The 23,414-nt window shown below is 37.8% G+C and overlaps 1 protein-coding gene across 4 annotated transcripts in view; it reads right to left on the reverse strand.

The window, feature by feature from the left end:
* Positions 1–18,622: 18,622 nt before the first annotated feature.
* The window catches only part of CYP39A1 (cytochrome P450 family 39 subfamily A member 1), a 103,053-nt gene continuing 98,261 nt past the window's right edge, over positions 18,623–23,414 (reverse strand). For all 4 annotated transcript variants that reach the window (XM_518518.7, XM_003311351.4, XM_054685875.2 and 1 more), the window contains 2 exons: positions 22,666–22,753; positions 18,623–19,348 (listed from right to left, as the gene is read on the reverse strand). In XM_518518.7, the coding sequence (XP_518518.2) occupies positions 19,277–19,348; positions 22,666–22,753 (160 nt within the window). In that variant the 3' untranslated portion in view covers positions 18,623–19,276. The remainder of the gene's footprint in view (positions 19,349–22,665; positions 22,754–23,414) is intronic.

Consider the following 23,414-nt stretch of genomic DNA (forward strand, 5'->3'; position numbering starts at 1 on the left):
AAGTTGGGTTAGAGCTTTGTTCCTCTATTCCTACTATGCAGTCCAGGATGGAGGCCTTCCTTCTTTATCCTAGGCACTCCCCACAGGAGAGGGGCTGGTCTCTCTTCAGTGTTGCAAAGGAAAACATTGCCCTAGAGCTCTTTTTCTGTAGTGAAAACCATGCTTCCATTTCTTCCGATGAGGAAATAAAGTTGAAAAATTAAACAACATTCCTTATTTCTACCAGCGTAGGTAACTATAAGAATCTCTGGTTTCTTACCTAAACTCACTCAATAAAGTATTGCAAACAATTTCAGAATGCTTATTTTATGAATCAGTTTGTCACATTTCTTGGAACTGAGGACCAAAATCAATATTTCCTTGTAAGTATGTTTCTTATGTGTTCTTGAAAGAAGAAAAGTAGTGCATATAAAGTACTTACACAATACCAGATACAAAGTAACAATCCATGTTTAGTATTATCTTTAACTCACTCTATAGCATCACTCTATCAAGACATATAAACCTTCAGAATGCACTACTATAGCAATTTAGTTGTTCCATTTGTTCTTTCCTTTGCTGCACTAGAAGAGTAGAATGTAACGATTTCTATTACTTTCTGGATATGTTTGCCATGTAAGCCATTTCTGTCCACACGATTTATTTATTTTGAGATGGAGTTTCACTCTTGTTGCCCAGGCTGGAGTGCAGTGGTGCCATCTTGCCTCACTGCAACCTCCACCTCCTGGGTTCAAGTGATTCTCCTGCCTCAGCCTCCCAAGTAGCTGGGACTACAGGCATGTGCCACCACGTCCGGCTAATTTTGTATTTTTAGTAGAGACGGGGTTTCACCTTGTTGGCCAGGCTGGTCTCAAACTACTGACCTCAAGTGATCCACCCGCTCTGGCCTCCTAGTGCTGGGATTACAGGTGTGAGCCACCGGGTCTGGCCAAACATACAATTTAGATAGGCTGTGGTTTTTAGAAGCCGTCAATACCAACTTTTAAAGATCAAGGAGAATTGAGTTACAGGGACACCACAGAGAAGCCTGAAGAAGGGAGCAAAGAGGGGTTTTCCCTAGACTAGCAAGATCTTCCACTAGACTGGCAAGAGATGAGATGGCTGAGCCCTAGAGACCTGAGTCCTGAAAGGTCTGATGGAACTGTGAGACCAAAATTCAGGGCAGAAGGGAACACAGGCTCCAGTGTTCCTAGCCATGCTGAGTGAGGCCTAGAAACCACAGGGCACCATGGGATTTCAATGGACTGTAATGATGACAGAGGCAAACTTGAAATCCTGGTGAATGGAGGTGCTTGTCTCTCTTTCTAGGTAATAGGTAATATCCCTAATTCCACGGTGATGCTGAGAAGCAGAGGGCGCCCTCAGAAGTAGTTTCTCTTAAGGAATTTGCAGCTAGCCTACAAGAACAGGACCACAGAATCAGGTCCTGTAAAAGGGTATGTAAAAGTTGTATTTTTTGCACATCTGTCTTGTATTCTGAGTCACACTCCTCTCATTGATTATCCTTCACAATAGCCGTTTTTTAACAGCGTTATGGAGATAAAGTTGAGATGGCATATAATTCACCCATTTAAAGTATAAGATTCAATGGCTTTTAGTATATTCACAGAGTTGTACAAGTGTTACCACAATCAATTAAAAAATGTTTTGGTTACTGTAGCCTTGTAGTATAGTTTGAAGTCAGGTAGCGTGATGCCTCCAGCTTTGTTCTTTTGGCTTAGGATTGACTTGGCAATGCGGGCTCTTTTTTGGTTCCATATGAACTTTAAAGTAGTTTTTTCCAATTCTGTGAAGAAAGTCATTGGTAGCTTGAAGGGGATGGCATTGAATCTATAAATTACCGTGGGCAGTATGGCCATTTTCACCAAAACAGCATGGTACTGGTACCAAAACAGAGATATAGATCAATGGAACAGAACAGAGCCCTCAGAAATAATGCCGCATATCTACAACTAGCTGATCTTTGACAAACCTGAGAAAAACAAGCAATGGGGAAAGGATTCCCTATTTAATAAAGGGTGCTGGGAAAACTGGCTAGCCATATGTAGAAAGCTGAAACTGGATCCCTTCCTTACACCTTATACAAAAATTAACTCAAGATGGATTAAAGACTTAAACATTAGACCTAAAACCATAAAAACCCTAGAAGAAAATCTAGGCATTACCATTCAGGACATAGGCGTGGGCAAGGACTTCATGTCTAAAACACCAAAAGCAATGGCAACAAAAGCCAAAATTGACAAATGGGATCTAATTAAACTAAAGAGCCTCTGCACAGCAAAAGAAACTACCATCAGAGTGAACAGGCAACCTACAAAATGGGAAAAAATTTTTGCAGCCTGCTCATCTGACAAAGAGCTAATATCCAGAATCTACAACGAATTCAAACAAATTTACAAGAAAAAAACAAACAACCCCATCAAAAAGTGGGCGAAGGACATGAACAGACACTTCTCAAAAGAAGACATTTATGCAGCCAAAAAACACATGAAAAAATGCTCACCATCACTGGCCATCAGAGAAATGCAAATCAAAACCACAATGAGATACCATCTCACACCAGTCAGAATGGCAATCATTAAAAAGTCAGGAAACAACAGGTGCTGGAGAGGATGTGGAGAAATAGGAACACTTTTACACTGTTGGTGGGACTGTAAACTAGTTCAACCATTGTGGAAGTCAGTGTGGCGATTTCTCAGGGATCTAGAACTAGAAATACCATTTAACCCAGCCATCCCATTACTGGGTATATACCCAAAGGATTATAAATCATGCTGCTATAAAGACACATGCACACATATGTTTATTGTGGCACTATTCACAATAGCAAAGACTTGGAACCAATCCAAATGTCCAACAATGATAGACTGGATTAAGAAAATGTGGCATATATACACCATGGAATACTATGCAGCCATAAAAAATGATGAGTTCATGTCCTTTGTAGCGACATGGATGAAATTGGAAATCATCATTCTCAGTAAACTATCGCAAGGACAAAAAACCAAACACTCCATGTTCTCACTCATAGGTGGAAATTGAACAATGAGAACACATGGACACAGGAAGGGGAACATCACACTCTGGGGACTGTTGTGGGGTGGGGGGAGGGGGGAGGGATAGCATTAGGAGATATACCTAATGCTAAATGACAAGTCAATGGGTGCAGCACACCAGCATGGCACATGTATACATGTGTAACTAACCTGCACATTGTGCACATGTACCCTAAAACTTAAAGTATAATAATAATAAAAAAATAAAAATAAAAAATAAAAAGTGTTCATTGCAAATTTCAAATAAACAATACCATAAGATTAACTATAGTCACCAGGTTATACTTTGGATTGCCAGAAATTATTCATTTTATAACTGAAAGTTTGTATCCTTTGAACAATATCTCCCAATTTCTCCCGCTCCTCAGTCCCTGGCAACCACCATTATTTGTTAAGAGAGTAGATCTTGAATGTTGTCAACACACACACACACACACAACTCTGTGAGGTGATGGATGTGTTAACTTGATTGTGCAATTTTTCACAATATTTACATATATCAAAGTAAAAAAATGTTAATTTCTTTCCAAAGAAACCCAAGGCCCTTAGCTGTTACCCACTCAATCATCCCATTCTGCAGAGATCCAGGCAATCACTAATCTACTTTCTCTCTTTGCAGATTTGCTTCTTCTGGATATTTCATATAAATGGAATCATATCACCTGTGGTCCTTTGTGTCTGGCTTCTTTTGCTTAATGTTTTCAAGGCTTGTCCATGTTGTAGCACTTATCAATATATCAATATGCTGTATTTTTCTTTTTAAATTAAGACTATATATTTTTGGAGCAGTTTTAGGTTCACAGCAAAATTGAGAGGAAGGTACAGAGATTTTCCACATATCCCCTTTTATCTCTTTTTATTGCCAAGTAAAATTCTGTTGTATGGTTATACCACATTTTATTATCCATTCATCTGTTGATGGACATTTGAATACTTTTCACTTCTTGGCTATTATGAATAATGCTGCTATAAACATTTGTGTTTTTGTTTGAGTACCTGTTTCAAGTCTCTTGGGATATACCTAGGAGTAGACTTTCTGGATCATATGGTAAGCTCTATGCTTAACCAGTTGAGGAAATGCCAAAGTGTTTTCCAAAGCAATTGCCCGATTTTCCATTCCTACCACCAGAGGATCCCAATTTCTCCATATTTTCACCAACACTTGCAATTATGTGTCTTTTTAATTATAGCTATCCAAGTGGATGTGAAGTGGTATCTCATTATAGCTTTAATTTACATTACCCTGATGGCTAATTATGTCAAACACCTTTTCACGTGCTTGTGCCTATTGTCTATTTGTATGTCTTCTTTGGAGAACTGAATTACTTTTCAGATTCTTTGCTCATTTTCTAAAACTTGGGTTGTCTCTTTATTTTGAGGATCTTTCACTTTCTTAATGATGTCTTTTGAAGTACAAAAGTTTTTTAATTCTGGTGACATTCCAGCTTATCTATTTGGTTGCTTGTGCTTTTGATGTCATATCCAAGAAATCATTGTCTAATCCAAGGTAATAAATATTTTCACCTATGTTTTCTTCCAAGAATTTTATAGTTTTAGGTCTTATATTTATTTGATTCATTTTGAGTTTGTTTTTGTAATGTGGTATAAGGGAAGGGGGTGCCACTTTATTATTTTGCATAGGGATATCCAGTTGTCCCACACTCTTGAATTAAGGTTATATTATGCCTATTTAATCTGTGAAGAAACTGAGGCTCAGAGAACTAAAGTGATTGGCTCACTATCATATGGAGCTAAATGGCCAAGCCAGAATTTGAACTTGAGTCTTCCCACAATGCAACCAAATATTCTTTCTGTTAGGCTATAGCTGCTGCCCTATTTCTATTTCCAACCACAAAGAACTTAGACATCAAATGGATTTTTTAAGCTACTTTTAATTATTATTTTCCTTATTTTGAAACATAAAGAAAAAATGAGATAAGGGTCCATTTTCATTCTTCTGCATTTGGATATCTAGTTTTCCCAACACCATTTATTGAAGAAATTGTTCTTTCCCATGGTGTGTTCTTGACATCTTCTCAAAAATCAATTGACCATAGGTAGGTGGGTTTATTCTGGAGCTCTCTATACTACCCCATTTGTTAATGTGTCTGTTTTTATGCCAGTCCCATAGCATTTTGATTATAGCTTGTAATATATTTTGAAATGTGGTAGTGCAATGCCTCCAGCTTTGTTCTTTTTGTTCAAGATAGCTTTGGCTACTTGTTTTTTGTGGTTTCAGATAAATTTTAATTTTTTTCTATTTCTATGAACAATCATGGTGAAATTTTGATAGGAATCACATTGAATCTGTAGATTGCTTTGGATAGTATGAATATTTAAATAACACTAATTGTTTCAATTCATTAACATGGTATATTCTTCTTTTCTTTTTTTTTTCTTTCTTTTTTTTTTTAGGAGACTCTTACTCTGTCACCCAGACTTGAGTTCAGTGATGCAATCTCGGCTCACTGCAACCTCCGCCTCCCAGGTTCGAGTGATTCTCGTGCCTCAGCCTCCCGAGTAGCTGGGACTACAGGTGCACGCCACCATGCCCAGCTAATTTTTGTATTTTATTTTTTTAGTAGAGATGGGGTTTTGCTATGTTGGCCAGGCTGGTCTTGAACTTCTGACCTCAGGTGATCTGCCTGCCTTAGCCTCCCAAAGTGATGGGATTACAAGTGTGAGCCAGTGCACCTGGCCTATTTTTCTATTTATTTGTGTCATCAACTTTTTTCATCAATGTTATATAATTTTCAGCATATAGATATTTTACTGCCTTGATTAAATTTACTCCTATGTATTTTATTCTTCAATCCTATTGTAAATGGAATTATTTTCTTAATTTATTTTTCAGATAGTTTGTTGTTAGTGTACAAAATGCTACTGATTTTTAGAGGCTGATTTTCTCTAATTATCAGACAAATAAATGCAAATTAAAACCACAATGAGATATCACCTCACATCTGTTAAACTGGCTATTACAAAAAAAGATGGAAGATAACAAGTGTTGCCAAGGAAGTGGAGAAAAGAAAACCCTGTACACTGTTGGTGGAAATATAAATTAGTACAGCCATTTTGAAAAACAGTATGGAGGTTCCACAAAAAACTAAAAATAGAATTACTATATGATCCAGCAACCTCATTTCTAGGTATATATCCAAAGGAACTTAAATCAGTATGTCTAAGAGATATCTGTGCTCCCTTGTTCACTGCAGCATTATTCTCAATAGCCAAGATATGAAAACAACTAAAGTGCCATCAACAGATGAATGGATTTTTAAAATGTGGTACACACACACACACACACACACACAATAGAATACTATTCAGCCTTTAAAAAGCAGAAATTCTGTCATTTGCAACAACATGAGTGAACATAGAATGCATTATCCTAAGTGAAATAAGCCAGGAACAGAGAAACAAATACTGCATGATTTCACTTACATGTGAAATTTTTAAAAGTTGAACTCATAGAAGGAGAATAGTGGTTACCAGAGGCTGGGAAGGTAAGGTAACTGGAGAAAGAAGAAATGTTCGTCAAAGGGTAAAAACTTTCTGTTAGAAAAAATAGGTTCTGGTGATCTTTTGTACAGCATGGTGACTGTACATGATGACATGTTAATAGTAATGTATTGTATATTTTTAAATAGCTAAAGGAGTGGTTTTAGATATTATCACCACAAAGAAAAGTATTTAAGGTGATGAATATGTTAATTAGCCTGATTTAATCATTCCACAATGCATACATGTATCAAAATATCATATTGGACTCCATAAATATATATAATTATTATTTGTCAATAAAACTTAAAAAAATAAAATAATAGTCCTGATCATCATTCAGGAAAAGGTCTTTAATTTGCAACATATTCTAATAGAGCTAAATATTCTTCCTGTTTGTATATGTATGCATAAGATATCGATTAGTGATCTAATACCAAGAAGAATTGTTTTTCTTAAACAGAAATATGTTTATGACAGAGTTAGTTAAAGTCACCTAATCGACAATATTTGATATTTGTTTTATATTTATTATGTGCTAGGCTTTGTGTTACAGTACTAATTCAAGCCATGGCAACCCTGAAGAGAATATCTTAGTAGCTCAATTATAGTCCCAGGGCTTAGGGAGATAGAGTAACTTGCAAAAGTATACACAATCAGATGCGATAGAGTTGAACTTTGAATGCATAATATTGGATATCAAAGTTTCTATTATGAACCTCTGTGCTTTACTCTCTGTAAGAATAGATATGATGCTAAGGACACAGTTGGGTGCCTAATACATGTTTTTTGCTTTTGAATGTCTCATTATGTGAGTTAAATAACCTATATGACCTACTCAGAAATCATTTTGTGTGTGGATTCTTTTCTATATAATAAACCAATCAATTGCTTAGAAAATAAAATATAACGGCCAAGATATAAATTTGACTACAATGTTATGTATGACTTTAAAAAAATTATTGTATAGCATATCCATAAAATCATTTTAGTATAATCATACTGACACCATCGAGGTGGTATTCAGCTTGCTGAAACTTATTCCTGTAAATAAAATCAGATTCGAGAAAAGAGGACTAAAGACATAGAAAGAGAATAGAAACCAGAGAATTTCATTTCCAAGGTTGTTCAGGTAGGCTAGTTTATGCTGTGGCAACGAACGTCAGTGTGTCTCTTCCATGCTGCATGTCCAGCGTGGGTTTTGAAAAAGGACATTTTCTTTCTCGCTAACACTCAGGGACCCAGGCTGATGGAGGCTCTGCCTTTCTGTTGCTGCATAGCTCCGCTGTTACGGCCACAGAGGAAGAAGATAATAAAGTCAATTTTTATCCATATGTCTACCTTGCATCTTGAAACTGACAAACATCACCTCTACTTATAGCCCATTGGCCCAAAGTAGTCACATGACCCTGTGTAACTGTCAAGGTGCTGGGACTGCGGGGAAGCACCTCACATTCTTCAGGCACTAAATGTATCTGTCACAGAGAGCTTATCTAGTCCACTGTCTTTCAAAATGTGCACCTTTGAAACATAGGGCTTTGCAGAGTTGTGTAATGAGTCCTGGAAATAATAAAGTACAGTCAACTAAATAATAAACATGAAAACCACCGGATGGATTTTATCAACTGTTAAGTGCTTTTTTATTAGAAGAGCTATAAATTATTGTGTCGTGGAAAGAAGGAAAAGTTTTGCAGCCAACAGAAGTTGGGAATTCACTCATGTGCTTCTTTTTTTTCTGTTTTCAAAGTATCATTCACTTAAAAAATCTCACCCAGAATAAAGCTGTCTTGACCAGCCACTTAACATCCTGCAATGTCTTATAACATGATATTTCTCCTGCTTGTGTTTTAGCTTCATAAGCAATAAAGCCAGGATGTTAAGCTGGTATTTCTAATTACGTATTACAATTCTATACATGCTAGTTTTCAACAACAACAACAAAATTAAAGGAAAGTTCACATGTGTTGTGAAGCAACCACCATACCCCCTCTTCTAAGACTCTCTTTTTTTATAATTCTCTGCAAAATTCCAAGTTACCTGAAAACAAAGCTTAAAAATAAGGCTATTCTGTATCTAGCTAGTACCTGTCTCCACCAGAAGAGAAAAATCCGTAAGTCTTCTTTATCTTATAGTCCATTGGGTCTCTACTGATTGGGATTACTTTTGTGAGAAAACAAAGTAGAATGCTACTCCAAAAAAAAAAAAAGCAAAAAAGAAGCCAATTGCTGTTAATATGTCTATTATATTGTAGATATAAACACATAGACAATGCATGCTATATCATTCAAATTTATAACACTTGTTCAACGTTTATGCTTACATGCCCTTCCTAAAAAAATAAATTTTATCAGATTTTTTTCCCTTAAAACAGTGAATGACTCCCTCTCACATCTGGTAGGTCTCATTCTAGGCCAGTTTATGGCACAGTTCCCATAACGGGACAAGGATCTGGAGAAAGAAACTGAAGAGGAAGAAATGCTGAGGAGCACACAACAGTACTTCTCTTTTCTCTTTCCTTTGTAATATAGGCTACGCAACAAACTAACCACTTTTTGAAACATTTTTTATAGATACGGGTTCTTGCTATGTTGCCCAGCCTGAAGTGCACAATCACTACACACTACAGCCTGGAACTTCTAGGCTCAAGCTATCCTCCCACTTCAGCCTCCCAGATAGCTGGGACTACAGGCTCACCCCACAAACTAACCACTTTTTCCCTGTGAGTTAAGAGAGAACTAAATGAGTAGATCATGATGACAACAAGGTCAAGGTGCTATCTCTTGTAGCTAATAGTTTTCTCTTTATGAAGAATGCAATTCTGTTTAATGTTTTGAGGACATGTTCTGGAATCAGAGTCCCTGGGTGCAAATCCTGCCTTTGCCACTTACTAGCCATGTGATCCCAATTAAGTCACTCAGTCTCTCCAAGATCCAATTCTCTCATTTTTAAAATAGGGATAACAACAACAACAACAAAACCTAACTCATTGGATTACTGTGAGAATTAAATAAGTTGAGGGATGAAATGGGTTTAGCCAAGTACCTGATACATAGTTATTGCAAATATCAGGTAAGCACTCACAGTACCTAGTTGCAACTTTATATTGCAAAAGAGGCATTGAAAGGGTAGAAAAACGGTCTTGAACTGCAGATACCACCCCTCCTCCACCTGCCAGCAGCAGTGGTGTGATACAGAGAGTGTCTCTGGGCTCTGGGGTAGGGAGAGTGCAGCACTTGTGAGGCATTGAACTCAGTGCTGTCCTGTTATAACAGAAAAGAAAACTGGACCAAACTCAGCTGATGCCTGCCCATGAAGGGAGCATTTAAACCACCCCAGCAGAGGGGAATCACTGATCCCAGTGGTCCGAACTTGAGTTCCTGCAATCCTCACCACTGTGGGGGAAAGGGCTCTGGGGCTCAAAATAAACTTGAAAGGTAGTCAAGGTCACAAGGACTGCAACATCTAGGCAAATCCTAGTGCTGAACCAGGCCCAGAGCCAGTGGACTGGGGGGCACACAACTTACTGAGACACTGGCTGGTGTGGGCTAGGGGAGAGCTGGCATCACCCATCCTGTAACCCCAGGCTGCAAAGTTTGCAGCTCCAAAAGAGACACTTTCCTTCCACTTGAGGAGAGGAGAGGGAAGAATGGGGAGGACTTTGTCTTGGATACCAGCTCAGCCACAGCAGGATGGGGTACTGGTCAGAGTCCTGAGACTCCCTTTCCAGGCCCTAGACCCCAGATGGCATTACTAGTCATATCCTGGGCCAGAAGAGAATCTGATGCCTTGAAGGGAGGGACCCAGTCCTGGCAGCATTAATCACCTGCTAACTGAAGAGCCCTTGGACCCTGAATGACCACGAGCAATACACGGATACTATGTGAAGGGCTTTGGATGAGAGTCTGAGACTTACTAGCTTCAGGTGAGACTCAGCACATTCCCAGCTGTGGCGACTATGGGTCGAGACTCCTTCTGCTTGAGAAAAGCAAAGGGGAAAGTAAAGGGGACTTTCTCTTGCACCTTAGGTACCAGCTCAGCCACAGGGAAACAGAGCACCAAGGGGGCCCTTGGGCTTGATTGCAGGACTTGGCTCTTGGACAGCATTTCTGGACCTGCCCTGCACCAGAGGGGAGCCCACTGCCCTGAAGGGTGAGTCCCAGGATGGGCAGCATTCACAAGTTAACTAAAGAGCTCTTGAGACTTAAGGGAACATTGGCAGTAGTCTGGAAGTACTCTTTGTGGGCCTGTGGTGGTGGTGGCCATGGAGTGAGGCTCCTCTACCTTTGGAAAAGGGAGGGAAGAGTGGAAAGAACTCATTTTGTGGTTTGAGTGCAGCTCAGTCACACTACAATAGAACACTACGTAGACATCTAAGGTTTTTTATTGTAGTCCCTGGTTCCCCAATCTGGCACCTCTGGACACAACCAGGGCCTAGGGGCTCTTGCCACCCTGGAGGGAACTACACAGGCCTGGCTGGTTTTGCCACCTTCTGATTGTAGAGCCCCAGGGCCTTGTACAAACATAGGCAATAGCTAGGGAGTGGTTATAGCAGGTTTTGGGCAAGACTCTGCTGTGCTGTCTTTAGGTCTGACCCAGTGCAGTCATAGTGGTGGTGAACACATGGGTGCTTCTGTCACTCTACCCCTAGCTTCAGATGGCTCAGGATAGAGAGAGAGAGAGACGCCATATATTTTAGAGAAAGTAAAGGAAGAGAACAAGAGTCTCTGCATGGTAATCCAGAGAATTACCCCAGATTTTGTCCAAGACCATCAAGGTGGGACCTCAACAAGGCTGTAAGAACCATAGAATTACCGGGTTTGAGGTGCCCCCTAAAGCAGATACAGCTTAGATCACAACACCCAAGTCATTTGGAGTATCTGAAAAGCCTTCCCAAGAAGGATGGGTACTTTCTTCCCAGACTGTTAGGGCTAAAATAAATACCTAACTCTTCACAGATGAACATCTACAAGCATCAAGACAATCCAGGAAATCACGGCCCCACCAAATGAACTAAATAAGGCACCAGGGACCAATCCTGGAAAAACGAAGTTATGGGACCTTTCAGACAGAGAATTAAAAATAGCTCTCTTGTGTAAACTCAAAGAAATTCAAGATAACATGGAGAAGGAGTTCAGAATACTAGCAGATAAATTTAACAAAGTGATTGAAATAATTAAAAAGATGCAAGCAGAAATTCTGGAGCTGAAAAATGTAATAGGTGTACTGAAGGATGCATGAATCTTTCAATAGCAGAATGGAAATAATTCTGAAAGATTTGAAAGAATTGAATTCTGTTATTTAAGAAGAAGAAATTAGTGAACTTGAAGACAGGCTATTTGAAAATACACAGAGGAGGCAAAAGAAAAAGTAATAAAAAAGAATGAAGCATGCCTACAGAGAGTGGCATGAAATATTTAAAGGGCTGAAGGAAAAAAACCTTTTTACCCTAAAATAGTATATCTGGCAAAAATATCCTCCAAACATGAAGGAGGAATAAAGACTTTCCCAGACAAACAAAAACTGAGGGATTTCATCAACACCAGACCTGTCCTACAAGAAATGCTAAAAGGAGTAATTCAGTAGAAAGAAATGGATGTTAATGAGCAATAAATAATCAGGTACAAAACTCACTGGTAATAGTAAGGACATAGAAAAACAAAATATTATAACACTGTAACTGTGGTATGTAAACTACTCTTCTCCCAAGTAGAAAAACTAAAAGCTGGAGATTTCAACACTTCACTTTCAACATGAAACAGATCTTCCAGACAGAAAATCAACAAACATCAGACTTAATCTGCACTATAGACCAAATGGACCTAATAGATACTTACAGAACATTTCATCCAGTGGCTGCAGAATACACATTATTTTCCTCAATACATGGATCATTCTTAAGGATAGACCATTTGTTGGATCACAAAACAAGTCTTAAAACATTTAAAGAATTAAAATAATATCAAGCATCTTCTCTGATCACAATAAATGAAACTAGAAATTAATAACAATAGGAATTTTGAAAACTATACAAATACATGGAAATTAAATGATATGCTCCTGAGTGGCCAGTGCACCAATGAAAAAATGAGAAGGAAACCAAAAATTTCTTGAAACAAATGATAATGGAAACAATGGAAACACAACATACCCAAACCTATGGGACACAGAAAAAGCAGTATTAAAAGGGAAGTATATAGCTATAAATGCCTACATAAAAAAAAGAAAAACTTCAAATAAACAACCTAATGATGCATCTTAAAGAACTACAAGAGCAAGAGCAAACCAAACCCAAAATCAGTAGAAGAAAAGAAATAATAAAGATCAGAGCAGAAATAAATGAAATTGAAATGAAGAAACAATACAAAAGATCAATGAAACAAAAAGTTGTTGTTTTGAAAAGTTAAATGAAACTGACAAACTTTTAGCCATACTAAGAAAAAAAGAAGATACAAAAAAAAATATCAGAAATGAAAAAGGAGACATTACAACAGATCCTGCAGAAATTCGAAGGGTCATTAGTGGCTACTATGAGCAACTATATGCTAATAAATGGGAAAATCTAGAATAAATGAAGAAATTTCTAGACACATACAACCTACCAAGACTGAACCAAGAAGAAATCTAAAATCTGAACAGACCAAACCAAAAACCTGAACATAACAAGAAATGAGATAGAAGTTGTTATAAAACGTCTCCCAGTAAAGAAAAGCCCGAGACCTGCTGATTTCACTTCTGAATTCTAGCAAACATTTAAAGAACTAATAACAACCCTACTCAAACATTTTGAAAAATAGAGGAGGAGGGAATCCATCCAAACTCATTATATGAGGCCAGTATTACCCTGATACCAAAACGAGACATAGACACATCAATAAAAGAAAACTACAGGCCAATATCTCTGCTGAATAGTGATGCAAAAATATTCATGAAAATACTAACAAGTCAGATTTAACAATTCAGTTAAAAGATTATTCATCACGAACAAGTGGGATTTATCTTTGGGATGCAAGGATGGTTCAATGTGTGCAAAGCAATCAATGTGATAAATCATATCAACAGAATGAAGGACAAAAACCATATGATCATTTCAACTGATGCTGAAAAAGCATTTGATAAAGTTCAACATCCCTTCATGACTAAAAAAAAACCCTCAAAAAACTGGATATAGAAAAAACATACCTCAGTGGGGCACGATGGCTCACGCCTGTAATCCCAGCACTTTGGGAGGCCAGGCAGGTGGATTATGAGGTCAGGCATTTGAGACTAGCCTGGCCAACATAGTGAAACCCCGTCCCTACTAAAAATACAAAAAATTAGCCAAGCGTGGTGGTGAGTGCCTGTAATCCCAGCTACTCGGGAGGCTAGGGCAGGAGAATCACTTGAACCTGGGAGGTGAAGGTTGCGGTGAGCCAAGATTGTGCCATTGCACTTCAGCCTGGGTGACAGTGCAATACTCTGTCTCAAAAAAAAACAAAGAAAGAAAAAACATATCTCAACATAATAAAAGGCATATATGACAGATCCACAGCTAGTATCATACTGAATGGGGAAAAGCTGAAAGCCCTTCTTCCAAAATCTGGAATATGAAAAGGATGTCCACTTTCACCACTGTTATTCAACATGGAGTACTGGAAGTCCTAGCTAGAGCAATTAGACAGGTGAAAGAAATAAAGGGCATCCAAATTGGAAAGGAAGAAGTCAAATTATCCTTTTTTTGCAGATGATACGATCTTATATTTGGAAAAACTTAGACTTCATAAAAAACTATTTGAACTGATAAACAAATTAAATAACGTTTCAAGATACAAAACCAACATAAAAAATCAGTAGCATTTCTATATGTCAACAGTGAATAACCTGGAAAAGAAATGTTAAAAGTAATCCCATTTACAATAGCCATACATAAAATTAAATACCTAGGAATTAACTACAGAAGTGAAAGATCACTATAATGAAAACCATGACATACTGATGAAGGAAATTGAAGTGGACATCAAAAATTGGAAAGATATTCCTTGTTCAGGGATTGGAAGAATCAATATTGTTAAAATGGCCATACTACCCAAAGCAATCTACAGATTCAATGCAATCCCTATTAAAATACCAATGACAATCTTCACAGAAATAGAAAAAAAAATCCTAAAATTTATAATATATGGACTGCAAAAGGCCCAGAATAGCCAAAGCTATCCTAAGCAAAAAAAAAGATCAAAACTGGAGGAACCATATTACCTGACTTCAAATTATACTACAGAGCTATAGTGACCAAAACAGCATGGTACTGGCATAGAAAAGAAACACATAGACAGGTGGAACAGAACAGGGAAACCAGAAACAAATCCACACATCTACAGTGAACTCATTTTTGACAAACGTGCCAGGAACATACATTGGGAAAAAAAAATATCTTCAATAAATGGTGCTGGGAAAACTGGATATCCACACGCAGAAGAATGAAACTAGACTACCAACTCTCACCATATAAAAAATCAAATCAAAATGAATTAAAGACTTTAAGACCTCAAACTATGAAACTGCTACAAAGAGACATTGGGGGAAAATCTCCAGAACATTGTTCTGGGCAAAAATTTATTGAGTAATACCCCACAAGCACAGGCAACCAAAGAAAAAATGGACAAATAGGATTACATCAAGTTAAAAAGATTCTGCACAGCAAAGGAAACAATCAACCAAGTTAAGAGACAACCCACAGAAAGAATGGGGGAAAATATTTGCAAACTACCCATCTGGCAAGGGATTAATAATCAGAATATATAAGGAGTTCAACTCCATAGGAGAAAAATCTAATAATCCTGTCAAAAAATGGGCAAAAGATTTGAATAGACATTTCTCAAAAGAAGACATACAAATGTCAAAACAGGCACATGAATTGGTGCCCAACATCACTGATCATCAGAGAAATGCAAATTGAAACTACAGTGAGAAATCACCTCACCACAGTTAAAATGGCTTTTATCCAAAAGACAGGCAATGCTAGCGAGGAGGTGGGGTAAAGGGAAACCCTCATACATGGTTGGTAGGAATGTAAATTAGAACAACCACTATGGAGAACCGTTTGGAGATTCCTCAGAACACTAAAAATTGAGCTACCATATGATCCAGCAATTCCACTGCTGAATATACACCCAAAAGAAAGGAAATCAAAATATCAAAGAGATTATCTGCACTCCCATGTTTGTTGCAGCACTGTTTGCAATAGTCGAAAATGTGGTACATATACACAACAGAATACTATTCAGCCATAAAAACAATGAGACCCTGTCATTTGCAACAACATAGATGAAACTGGAGATCATTATGTTAAGTGAAATAAGCCAGGCACAGAAAGATAAACATCACATGTTCTCACTTATTTGTGGGATCTGAAAATCAAAGCAATTGAACGCATGGAGATATAAAGTAGAAGGACGGTTACCAGAGGCCGGGAAGAAGAGTATGGTGGCAGAGGGTGGGGTGGGTAGGAGGTGGGAATGGTTAATAAGTAAACACACACACACACACACACAAAATTAGAAAGAATAAATAAGACTTACTATTGGATAGCACAACAGGGTGACTATACTCAATAATAATTTACTCGTACATTTAAAAATAACTGAGTATAATTGGATTGTTTGTAACATAAAGGATAAATGCGTAAGGGGGATGGATACCCCATTCTCCACAATGTGAGTATTATGCATTGCCTGCCTGTATCAAAACATCTCATGTAACCCATAAATATATACACCTACTATGTACCCACAAAAATTAAAAATTAAAAAAAATGTTAAGCAGCCGTGGGTGATTACGTCTCTTTTTTTTTTCCATATTAAAGTCTTGCGCATGCCTATATCCCCAACACTTTGGAAGACTGACGTGGGAGGATCACTTCATATAGGAGTTTGAGACTCGCCTGGGAAATATGGTGAGAGGCCCTGTCTCTACAAAAAGAATGGGAAAAAAAATAGCCATGCATGTTGGCATGTGCCTATAGTCCCAGCTACTGGGAGTGGACGGGGGAGGGTGGGTTACTGAGGCTGGAGTATCACTTAAGTCCAGGAAGTTGAGGCTGCAGTGAGCCCTGATGGCACCACTACACTCCAGCCTGGGCAACAGAGCAGAGACCCTGTCTCAATCAATTAATCAATCAGTCAGTCAATAAAATCTTAAAATGACTTCCCTCTAAATGAGTGCAAACTCTGACTTAATGCTTACACTTACGTTTTGGCAGGGAACTTCCTACTTTAAGTTTTAATGGCCTTCCTCCCTAATTTCTTGCTTTAATTACAAATGTTCAATTGCACCACCATTTACCTCTGCAGTTCTGTCAGTAAATACATAAATTATTTTGTTTCAGTATGTCAAGTATAAATTAAATTATAATCTATGCCAATTTATTTCCTTTGTATAAGGAAAAGGAAGGTCAACTTCTACTATCACAAGTGCCAAAATGGCTATCTCCACGACAATGTTCTGCATATAGGTGATCTCACTTTCATATTAAAAGATAATCAAAACATTCATCATTCCATTCTCTTCAGCTAACCCCCACTCTGGCAACCCCTCACGTGCTCATCATTAACACTGTCATCCCCCACCTGTTTGTCCTCTGAACTTTTAATTTGAGACAGTTTTTTCTCTACCTTCTACCCTCCCAGCTCTCACTCATTTATTCCCACTACACTTCCTTTTCAGCCTCAAGGATGCCTACCCCTCCTACTGCTTTTTCTTATCGGCCTTCTTCTGCCTTCACTTCCTTCCCTTTCCACCTGATACTTTTGCTCAGTCCACAGACAAATGTAGCTTGGAAGTGCAGGGTTAACATCCCCAGAGGTAATCATTAATGAATGGGAAACAGAAGCCAGTCAATAATTGCTTCTACTTCTTATCTTTAATGTGGACAATTCTAGGAAGTATTATATATTATTCTCAAGTGATCCCAGTGAAATTGAGCTCTTGATGCTATAACACCTACCTCAAAAACAGAACTTTAATAATGACTTACTCTCTTCCTGATCCCTCACTTATGCTACCTGCAAGAACATCCCAAATAAGCTATCTGCACACAAGTCCTATCTCAGGCTCTGCTTTCAGTAAAATCCCAGTTAACACATGAGAATTTATGCTGAATGTATACTTATATATAATATAAAACCCCAGGCTAGGGAAACAAAATGAAATATGGGACTTCCAAGTATATTCCTCTTAACTATTCATTATCCCAAAGGTCAACAGATCTCCTGTGTCTGCATTCTTTTTTAAAGTGCATAAACTTGTCAGCCAACATTCATCCTTACTGAGCAAGAAAAAGCAGCTAAACACTAGCTCTGAGTGACTGCAAATTTGGCTAAAGTGGATACTGTATGCAAATACAGTGCTTCATTGCAACCCTTAGCTGTTTGGGAGAAGAAACCTTCCCTCAAAACGCACCTGCCATATTCAGTAGAACCTGCCAAGTTATAGTCTGCAACTTTCAGAGATGTTGTGGACTTCTGAACTGCTTTCTTCAGCTCCTTCTGACTCCAGATCCCTGAGCCTGTAAGCTAAGCTGTGAGCTACTAACTCAGCTTCAAAATCACTACATTAGTCTGGAAGAGTTAATGCACCTCAAAGTACTTAATTTTCTCCTAGGGAGTCATGTGCTTGCTAGTAGGAAATGGATGACTAAGCAATCATTATCAACCTCATGGGATAATTCTAGCCCAGGGAAGCAAATAAGCCACAGAAGAACAACATGCACCACACAAAGCTTCCTCACTGTGAAATAAGAGAGGCAAGCAGCACTTTATATAATACTGGAAGATAAATTATGACATAAGTGTTCACTCTGTTATTAGTGTCATATGTTTTCCTGAACATGATAAGATTTCTTTTCTGGATTTCATGGTAAATACTTGACAGTTATAAGTCTTTAATAGATTCCACTACAGTTACTTGTCTTGGCATACCGTTATACTTGTGTTTCTATGCATTAGCAAAAATATGGTATCTGCCAAACTATAATTGCAAACACTTTGAGTCAAAACAATGCTTCCAGGTTAATTAAAATATAAATCAATACATCAATCAACATACATTTATTGAATATACTCTGTAAAGAAGGTGCAATCCTAAGCATAATAGTGTAGAAATGAATGTAAGACACCATTCCTGTCCTCACAGGTCTCAGAAAACTATCATTTTATTACTTTTAGCTTTAGATACGTTTACAATAAAGAATTATGTTAATAGAGCCTAGGAGTTCCAATTGCTAATTGAGAATCACCTCAAGAAAAATAGAAAATTTGTAGAAATAATTATTAAATTTTAAAAATCTAAGCCTTTTAGACTTTTCAAAATAGAAATTTAAGTATGCTGCCTTCACAGTGAATTTAATGTGATAAGATTTTCATTCAAATGACATTATTTCTATTTAATGTTTTAATACAGTTATGCATGAAATCAAATTCCAACTTCTTAAAAAATGTGGGGTTTTTTTGGATCATTTGATCATTTCCTATAAACCATGTATTCCGGTCTCTATATTACTGAGAGTGATGTTAGATTCTTGGTCTACTGTTGAACGTACCAAACACATGCACCATTTGAATGTGTTCTTGAACTAAGTCCTAAAACAAAGTGAAGCAGTGTTTTTGTAGAGCTCAGGTCTAGGTGCTGCCAGGTGGGGTAGTGCCACTCCTCCAGAAGGCCCTGGCCCTTGTGAGGCCCAACAGATGTCATATTCTTTGTTTATATTCAATTCGGCATTGCCCTTCCGGCTGGGGGACACCCACCAAATGGAGATAACTCTAAAAAAAGAAATGCAGAAGAAATAGAAATTAAGAGACATAAGTCCACAGTTTCAGACCTAAGTTTTATTCCATTGTAATCTTCTCTAAAAAGTACAAAATTTAGGTTTTTCAAGTTGGGAAATGTTTGCATCAATGAACTTCACAATATCCAACATCAACTTTAGCCTTCCATTCAGGCAGAAGAAAAAATACAATTCCTTATTCTAATAACAATCTCTTTAGTTGTACACACCTGAAGGCTATAGGCCTGCCACCCTTCGCTTTATCTGGCTAAAGAGGTTACCACAAATAAGGCTCTTTCTACAATTCTGGCTCAAAACTGTGACACTTCATTTAGAATCGCTGGGTGAGATCTCCATACTGCAGGTTACAGGTGTTTAAAGAATGATGTGGAGTTGGTGATGTGAGTCACTTATAGCGTATTCATGATCGTGACTTTCCACAAAGATATATTTTTTTTGAGAGGAGTCTCGCTCCATCGCCCCCATAAAGATACTTTGTAGGCTCCAAATGTTCTGACTTTTTTCGCCCGAGTTAGAAATAAGATATGAAACTGTGTAGGGTCAAGGGGAGATCAGCGTATTGTAAATAATACAAAGAGATATTTGAGGTTTAGGGGATTAAAAAAGAAAAGGAACCTTTTCTGTCAACCATGAGGGCTGAGGGAAGATGAGGAGTGAGGAAAGATGAGGTGGATCCAATTTAGAATCAGTCTATTTTCAAGTTTGAATGAAATAGGGCACAAAATGGGCTCTTTAGCAAGGAGATTCTTTGGAGAGTTGAAAGAATAAGTTGCAGGGTTCCATGAACCCACTGAAATTGCATCCACAACTTTGTGTGTATGAAGAAGTATGCACTTTTCTACAAAGGGGATCCATGCATTTTGTGAGATTTCCTAAGGCTCTATGAACCCCAAAAGTAAAATGAAAAAAAAAAACAACCATACAAAGAAATAAAAACCCATTATGTTAGCAAAAATGTGCTTCCTTTTGCAAGAGAATTAAAGTTGACCTTTCCTTAATGCTCAAAATGGAACAGCCCCCACTGCTAGCATCAGGACACTGCTGCCTGACCACAGATCCTTAAACTTTGTAGTATTTCCTTTTTGTTTGATTCATAATGGAAGAGAATTAACACTACATTATTTAAGGCCTTTTGAGGTAAAATAAAACATTGGGCTGTTGCAAAATTAAAATTGGAGATTCTAGCATTTGATTTTTTCTACTATGTTAAGTAAATTCCTTCAGGGGAGTTGGTTTCCAAGTCCACTGATTTCCCTGCACCTGACAACACAGTGTTCAGGACATGCTTTGACAACCCATCCCTGCCTTCTCCTAGAAGAGCCTGGTGATTTGACAGCCATTTCCTGTACTTTCTGATCACCTGATTTTATAATTTATTGAAACAAATTCAATAGTTAAATAAAGTTAATTGATGTTTCTCATTCTAGAATAAGAATTGTGAGATAAAATGCTCTTTGAGATCATGGGAATTCACTCAGACTTGTACTTTTTATAACCTGAGAGAACATTTCTTTAAAAAGTGTTCTCAGTGGTGTCAAAACATAAATAGGACATATATAAAATAGTATAAGAAATTAAATACAGATAATAGAATTCTTAGGAGAAAATGCTAGGAAAAATCCTGTCTTAAGGAATTGGTCAAAATTACTAATCTCCATGGTTTTAACCAATGCCATCCTTTTCATCTGAAAAGGCATTCTGGTGTCCTCTTGCTGGTGGGAAAATCTTTGGATGTTGAGTTTAACCTTGAGCAAAATTGTGACATTCAACTCAGTGGATCAGGAACTAGTATTTGATGTCCATAAAGCCTGACCCTGATGTTCATTTTGTCAACAATGTAGCAGGTAGCTGAGACCCTTTGTGAAAGTTGTTTTGAGTTCCCTTTCACTGTAAGATTCTGAGAGCTCTTCATCACCGATAAGTTACTTGTCCTCAAAATAGAAGTGCAAAAGAAATCAAGTGAAATGCTGAAATGTGCATATTTGTGAGTAATAAAATACTTTCTGTGTCACTTACACACTTACGTAATTCCTATTGAAATGTCACCCAAGAGTTTTACTTATCTCTCCATACATTAGCCTTATTAAATCAAGAGTAAATCAAAGCACAAAACACTATGTGAATAGCTCGGAGATTGCAATCCTTAATTTCTGACCTTCAGCCCCAATTTAAATAGCACCCTTTACCCAAAGTTTTCACATGATTTCCAAACATTTGGATTTAAATTGAACTTCCTTTTATTTCTTACAACAGAGGTCCTCAAAGTGTGGCACCCAGACAAGCAGCAGCAGCAGCGGCATCACCTGGAGCTTGTTAGAAATGCAAATTTTGGGCCGGGTGCTGTGGCTCATGCCTGTAATCCCAGCACTTTGGGAGACCAGCGTGGCCAACATGGCAAAACAACATCTCTACTAAAAATACAAAAAATTAGCCAGGCATGGTGGTGTGCGCTTGCAGGCCCAGTTACCAGGGAGGCTGAGGCAAGAGAACCACTTGAACCCAGGAGGCAGAGGCTGCAGTGAGCTGAGATTGTGCCACTGAACTCAGCTCACAGTGTTTGGAGACTCTGTCTCAAAAACAAACAAATAAAAAACAACCCCCCCACCAAAAAAAGAAAAAGAAAAGAAATGCAATTCTGTAGCCCCTCCCCTGTTCCTACTGGATCAGAAATTCTAGCGATAAATAGCACCTTTATACAGTCTGTTCTAACAAGCCCTACTAGTGATTCTGATGCTCACACCAATTCGAGAGCCACTGATCTATGAGAATAGATCTACAGAAAACTTAAATGACTGAATATTCAATAGTTTGAGGTAGGAATAAAGCCATGACCTTTTCATTTCTGTTCACTGTTTTTACTGCTAGGTTAGTTTTTTTCCATGCCGTTCCTTTTCAGATGGACCAAGGGTTATGACTTGCATTAAAAACAATAGTTCACCTTTGGATCACAGACATTCCTTTCTAGAAAAATAAGGGCAAAGTTGGCGCCATGTTTATTTAACTCAGAGAAAAGTGTTCAAATTGGTAAGTGCAATGAAGAGCTCCTAACACTGGAAGTGGTGGAAAGACTGCTATTAAGTCCCAGTCAGGTAGTAATTGGGTACATAGATTAGATCCTGAATTAAGGAGACCGAGAATCTTCTCAGTCTGGTTCAATCTAAGGCACCTGTTAAGATCAGGCCTAAGTGAGGAAATGTCAGCTCATCTCTAGTAATCAAAATTGGGGGAAGTGGGGGTGGTTATGTCATATTTATAAGTAGTCATGATACTCAAAATTCTGAAAACACTTACCTGTTTGGGTAATGGGTCCAGAAGACTACAGTCATATTTATAAAGTATTAAAATAATACACATCTGAACCTCTAACAGAGCAAACCACCTGGAAGAAAAGAATAAAATTGTTACTTGATTGTGAAAGATGTATAAATATCTGCCAACAGAGAATATCTAGAAAGCATACATATTTCAGAGTAAACATGCTCTTCTTTACAATATACTCTTTTCCTATTTAAAGGACAGAGTAAGAACTTAACTATTTTCTTTCTTAATACCACCTACTCCATAGGGTAGCGGGATGATTAAATTGCTTTAAAATGTATATAAAGTGCTGAGCCAGTGGGAGCTGTCAATAAATGACAGTCCCAAGTCTCTCTCTTTAGGACTGTGCTTTCCAGTATCATAGCCATTAGATACAAGTGGCTATTTCAATTTAAATACATTTAATACATAAGTTTAAGATTAAGCAAAACGGAAAATTTCAGTTCCTTGGTTGCACTGGCCATATTTCAAGTGCTCAAAAGCTGCATGTGGTTACAGGCTACTATACTGGACAGTGTATATTTAAGACATTTCCATGATCACAGAAGGCTCTATTGGACAGTCCTACCTAAGTCTAGATCCTGTTGCCCACTGGAAATTACTGCCTGAATGTTCTACAGTAACATCAAATTCCCCAGGACCTCTAAATCCACTTTTCCTTTTGCATTCCTTGTCTAAGAGTGCCCAAGCATTTTGATCACACACTCTTGATAATAAAATAT

Source organism: Pan troglodytes, chromosome 5, assembly GCF_028858775.2.
Source record: "Pan troglodytes isolate AG18354 chromosome 5, NHGRI_mPanTro3-v2.0_pri, whole genome shotgun sequence".
Lineage (NCBI taxonomy): Eukaryota > Metazoa > Chordata > Mammalia > Primates > Hominidae > Pan > Pan troglodytes.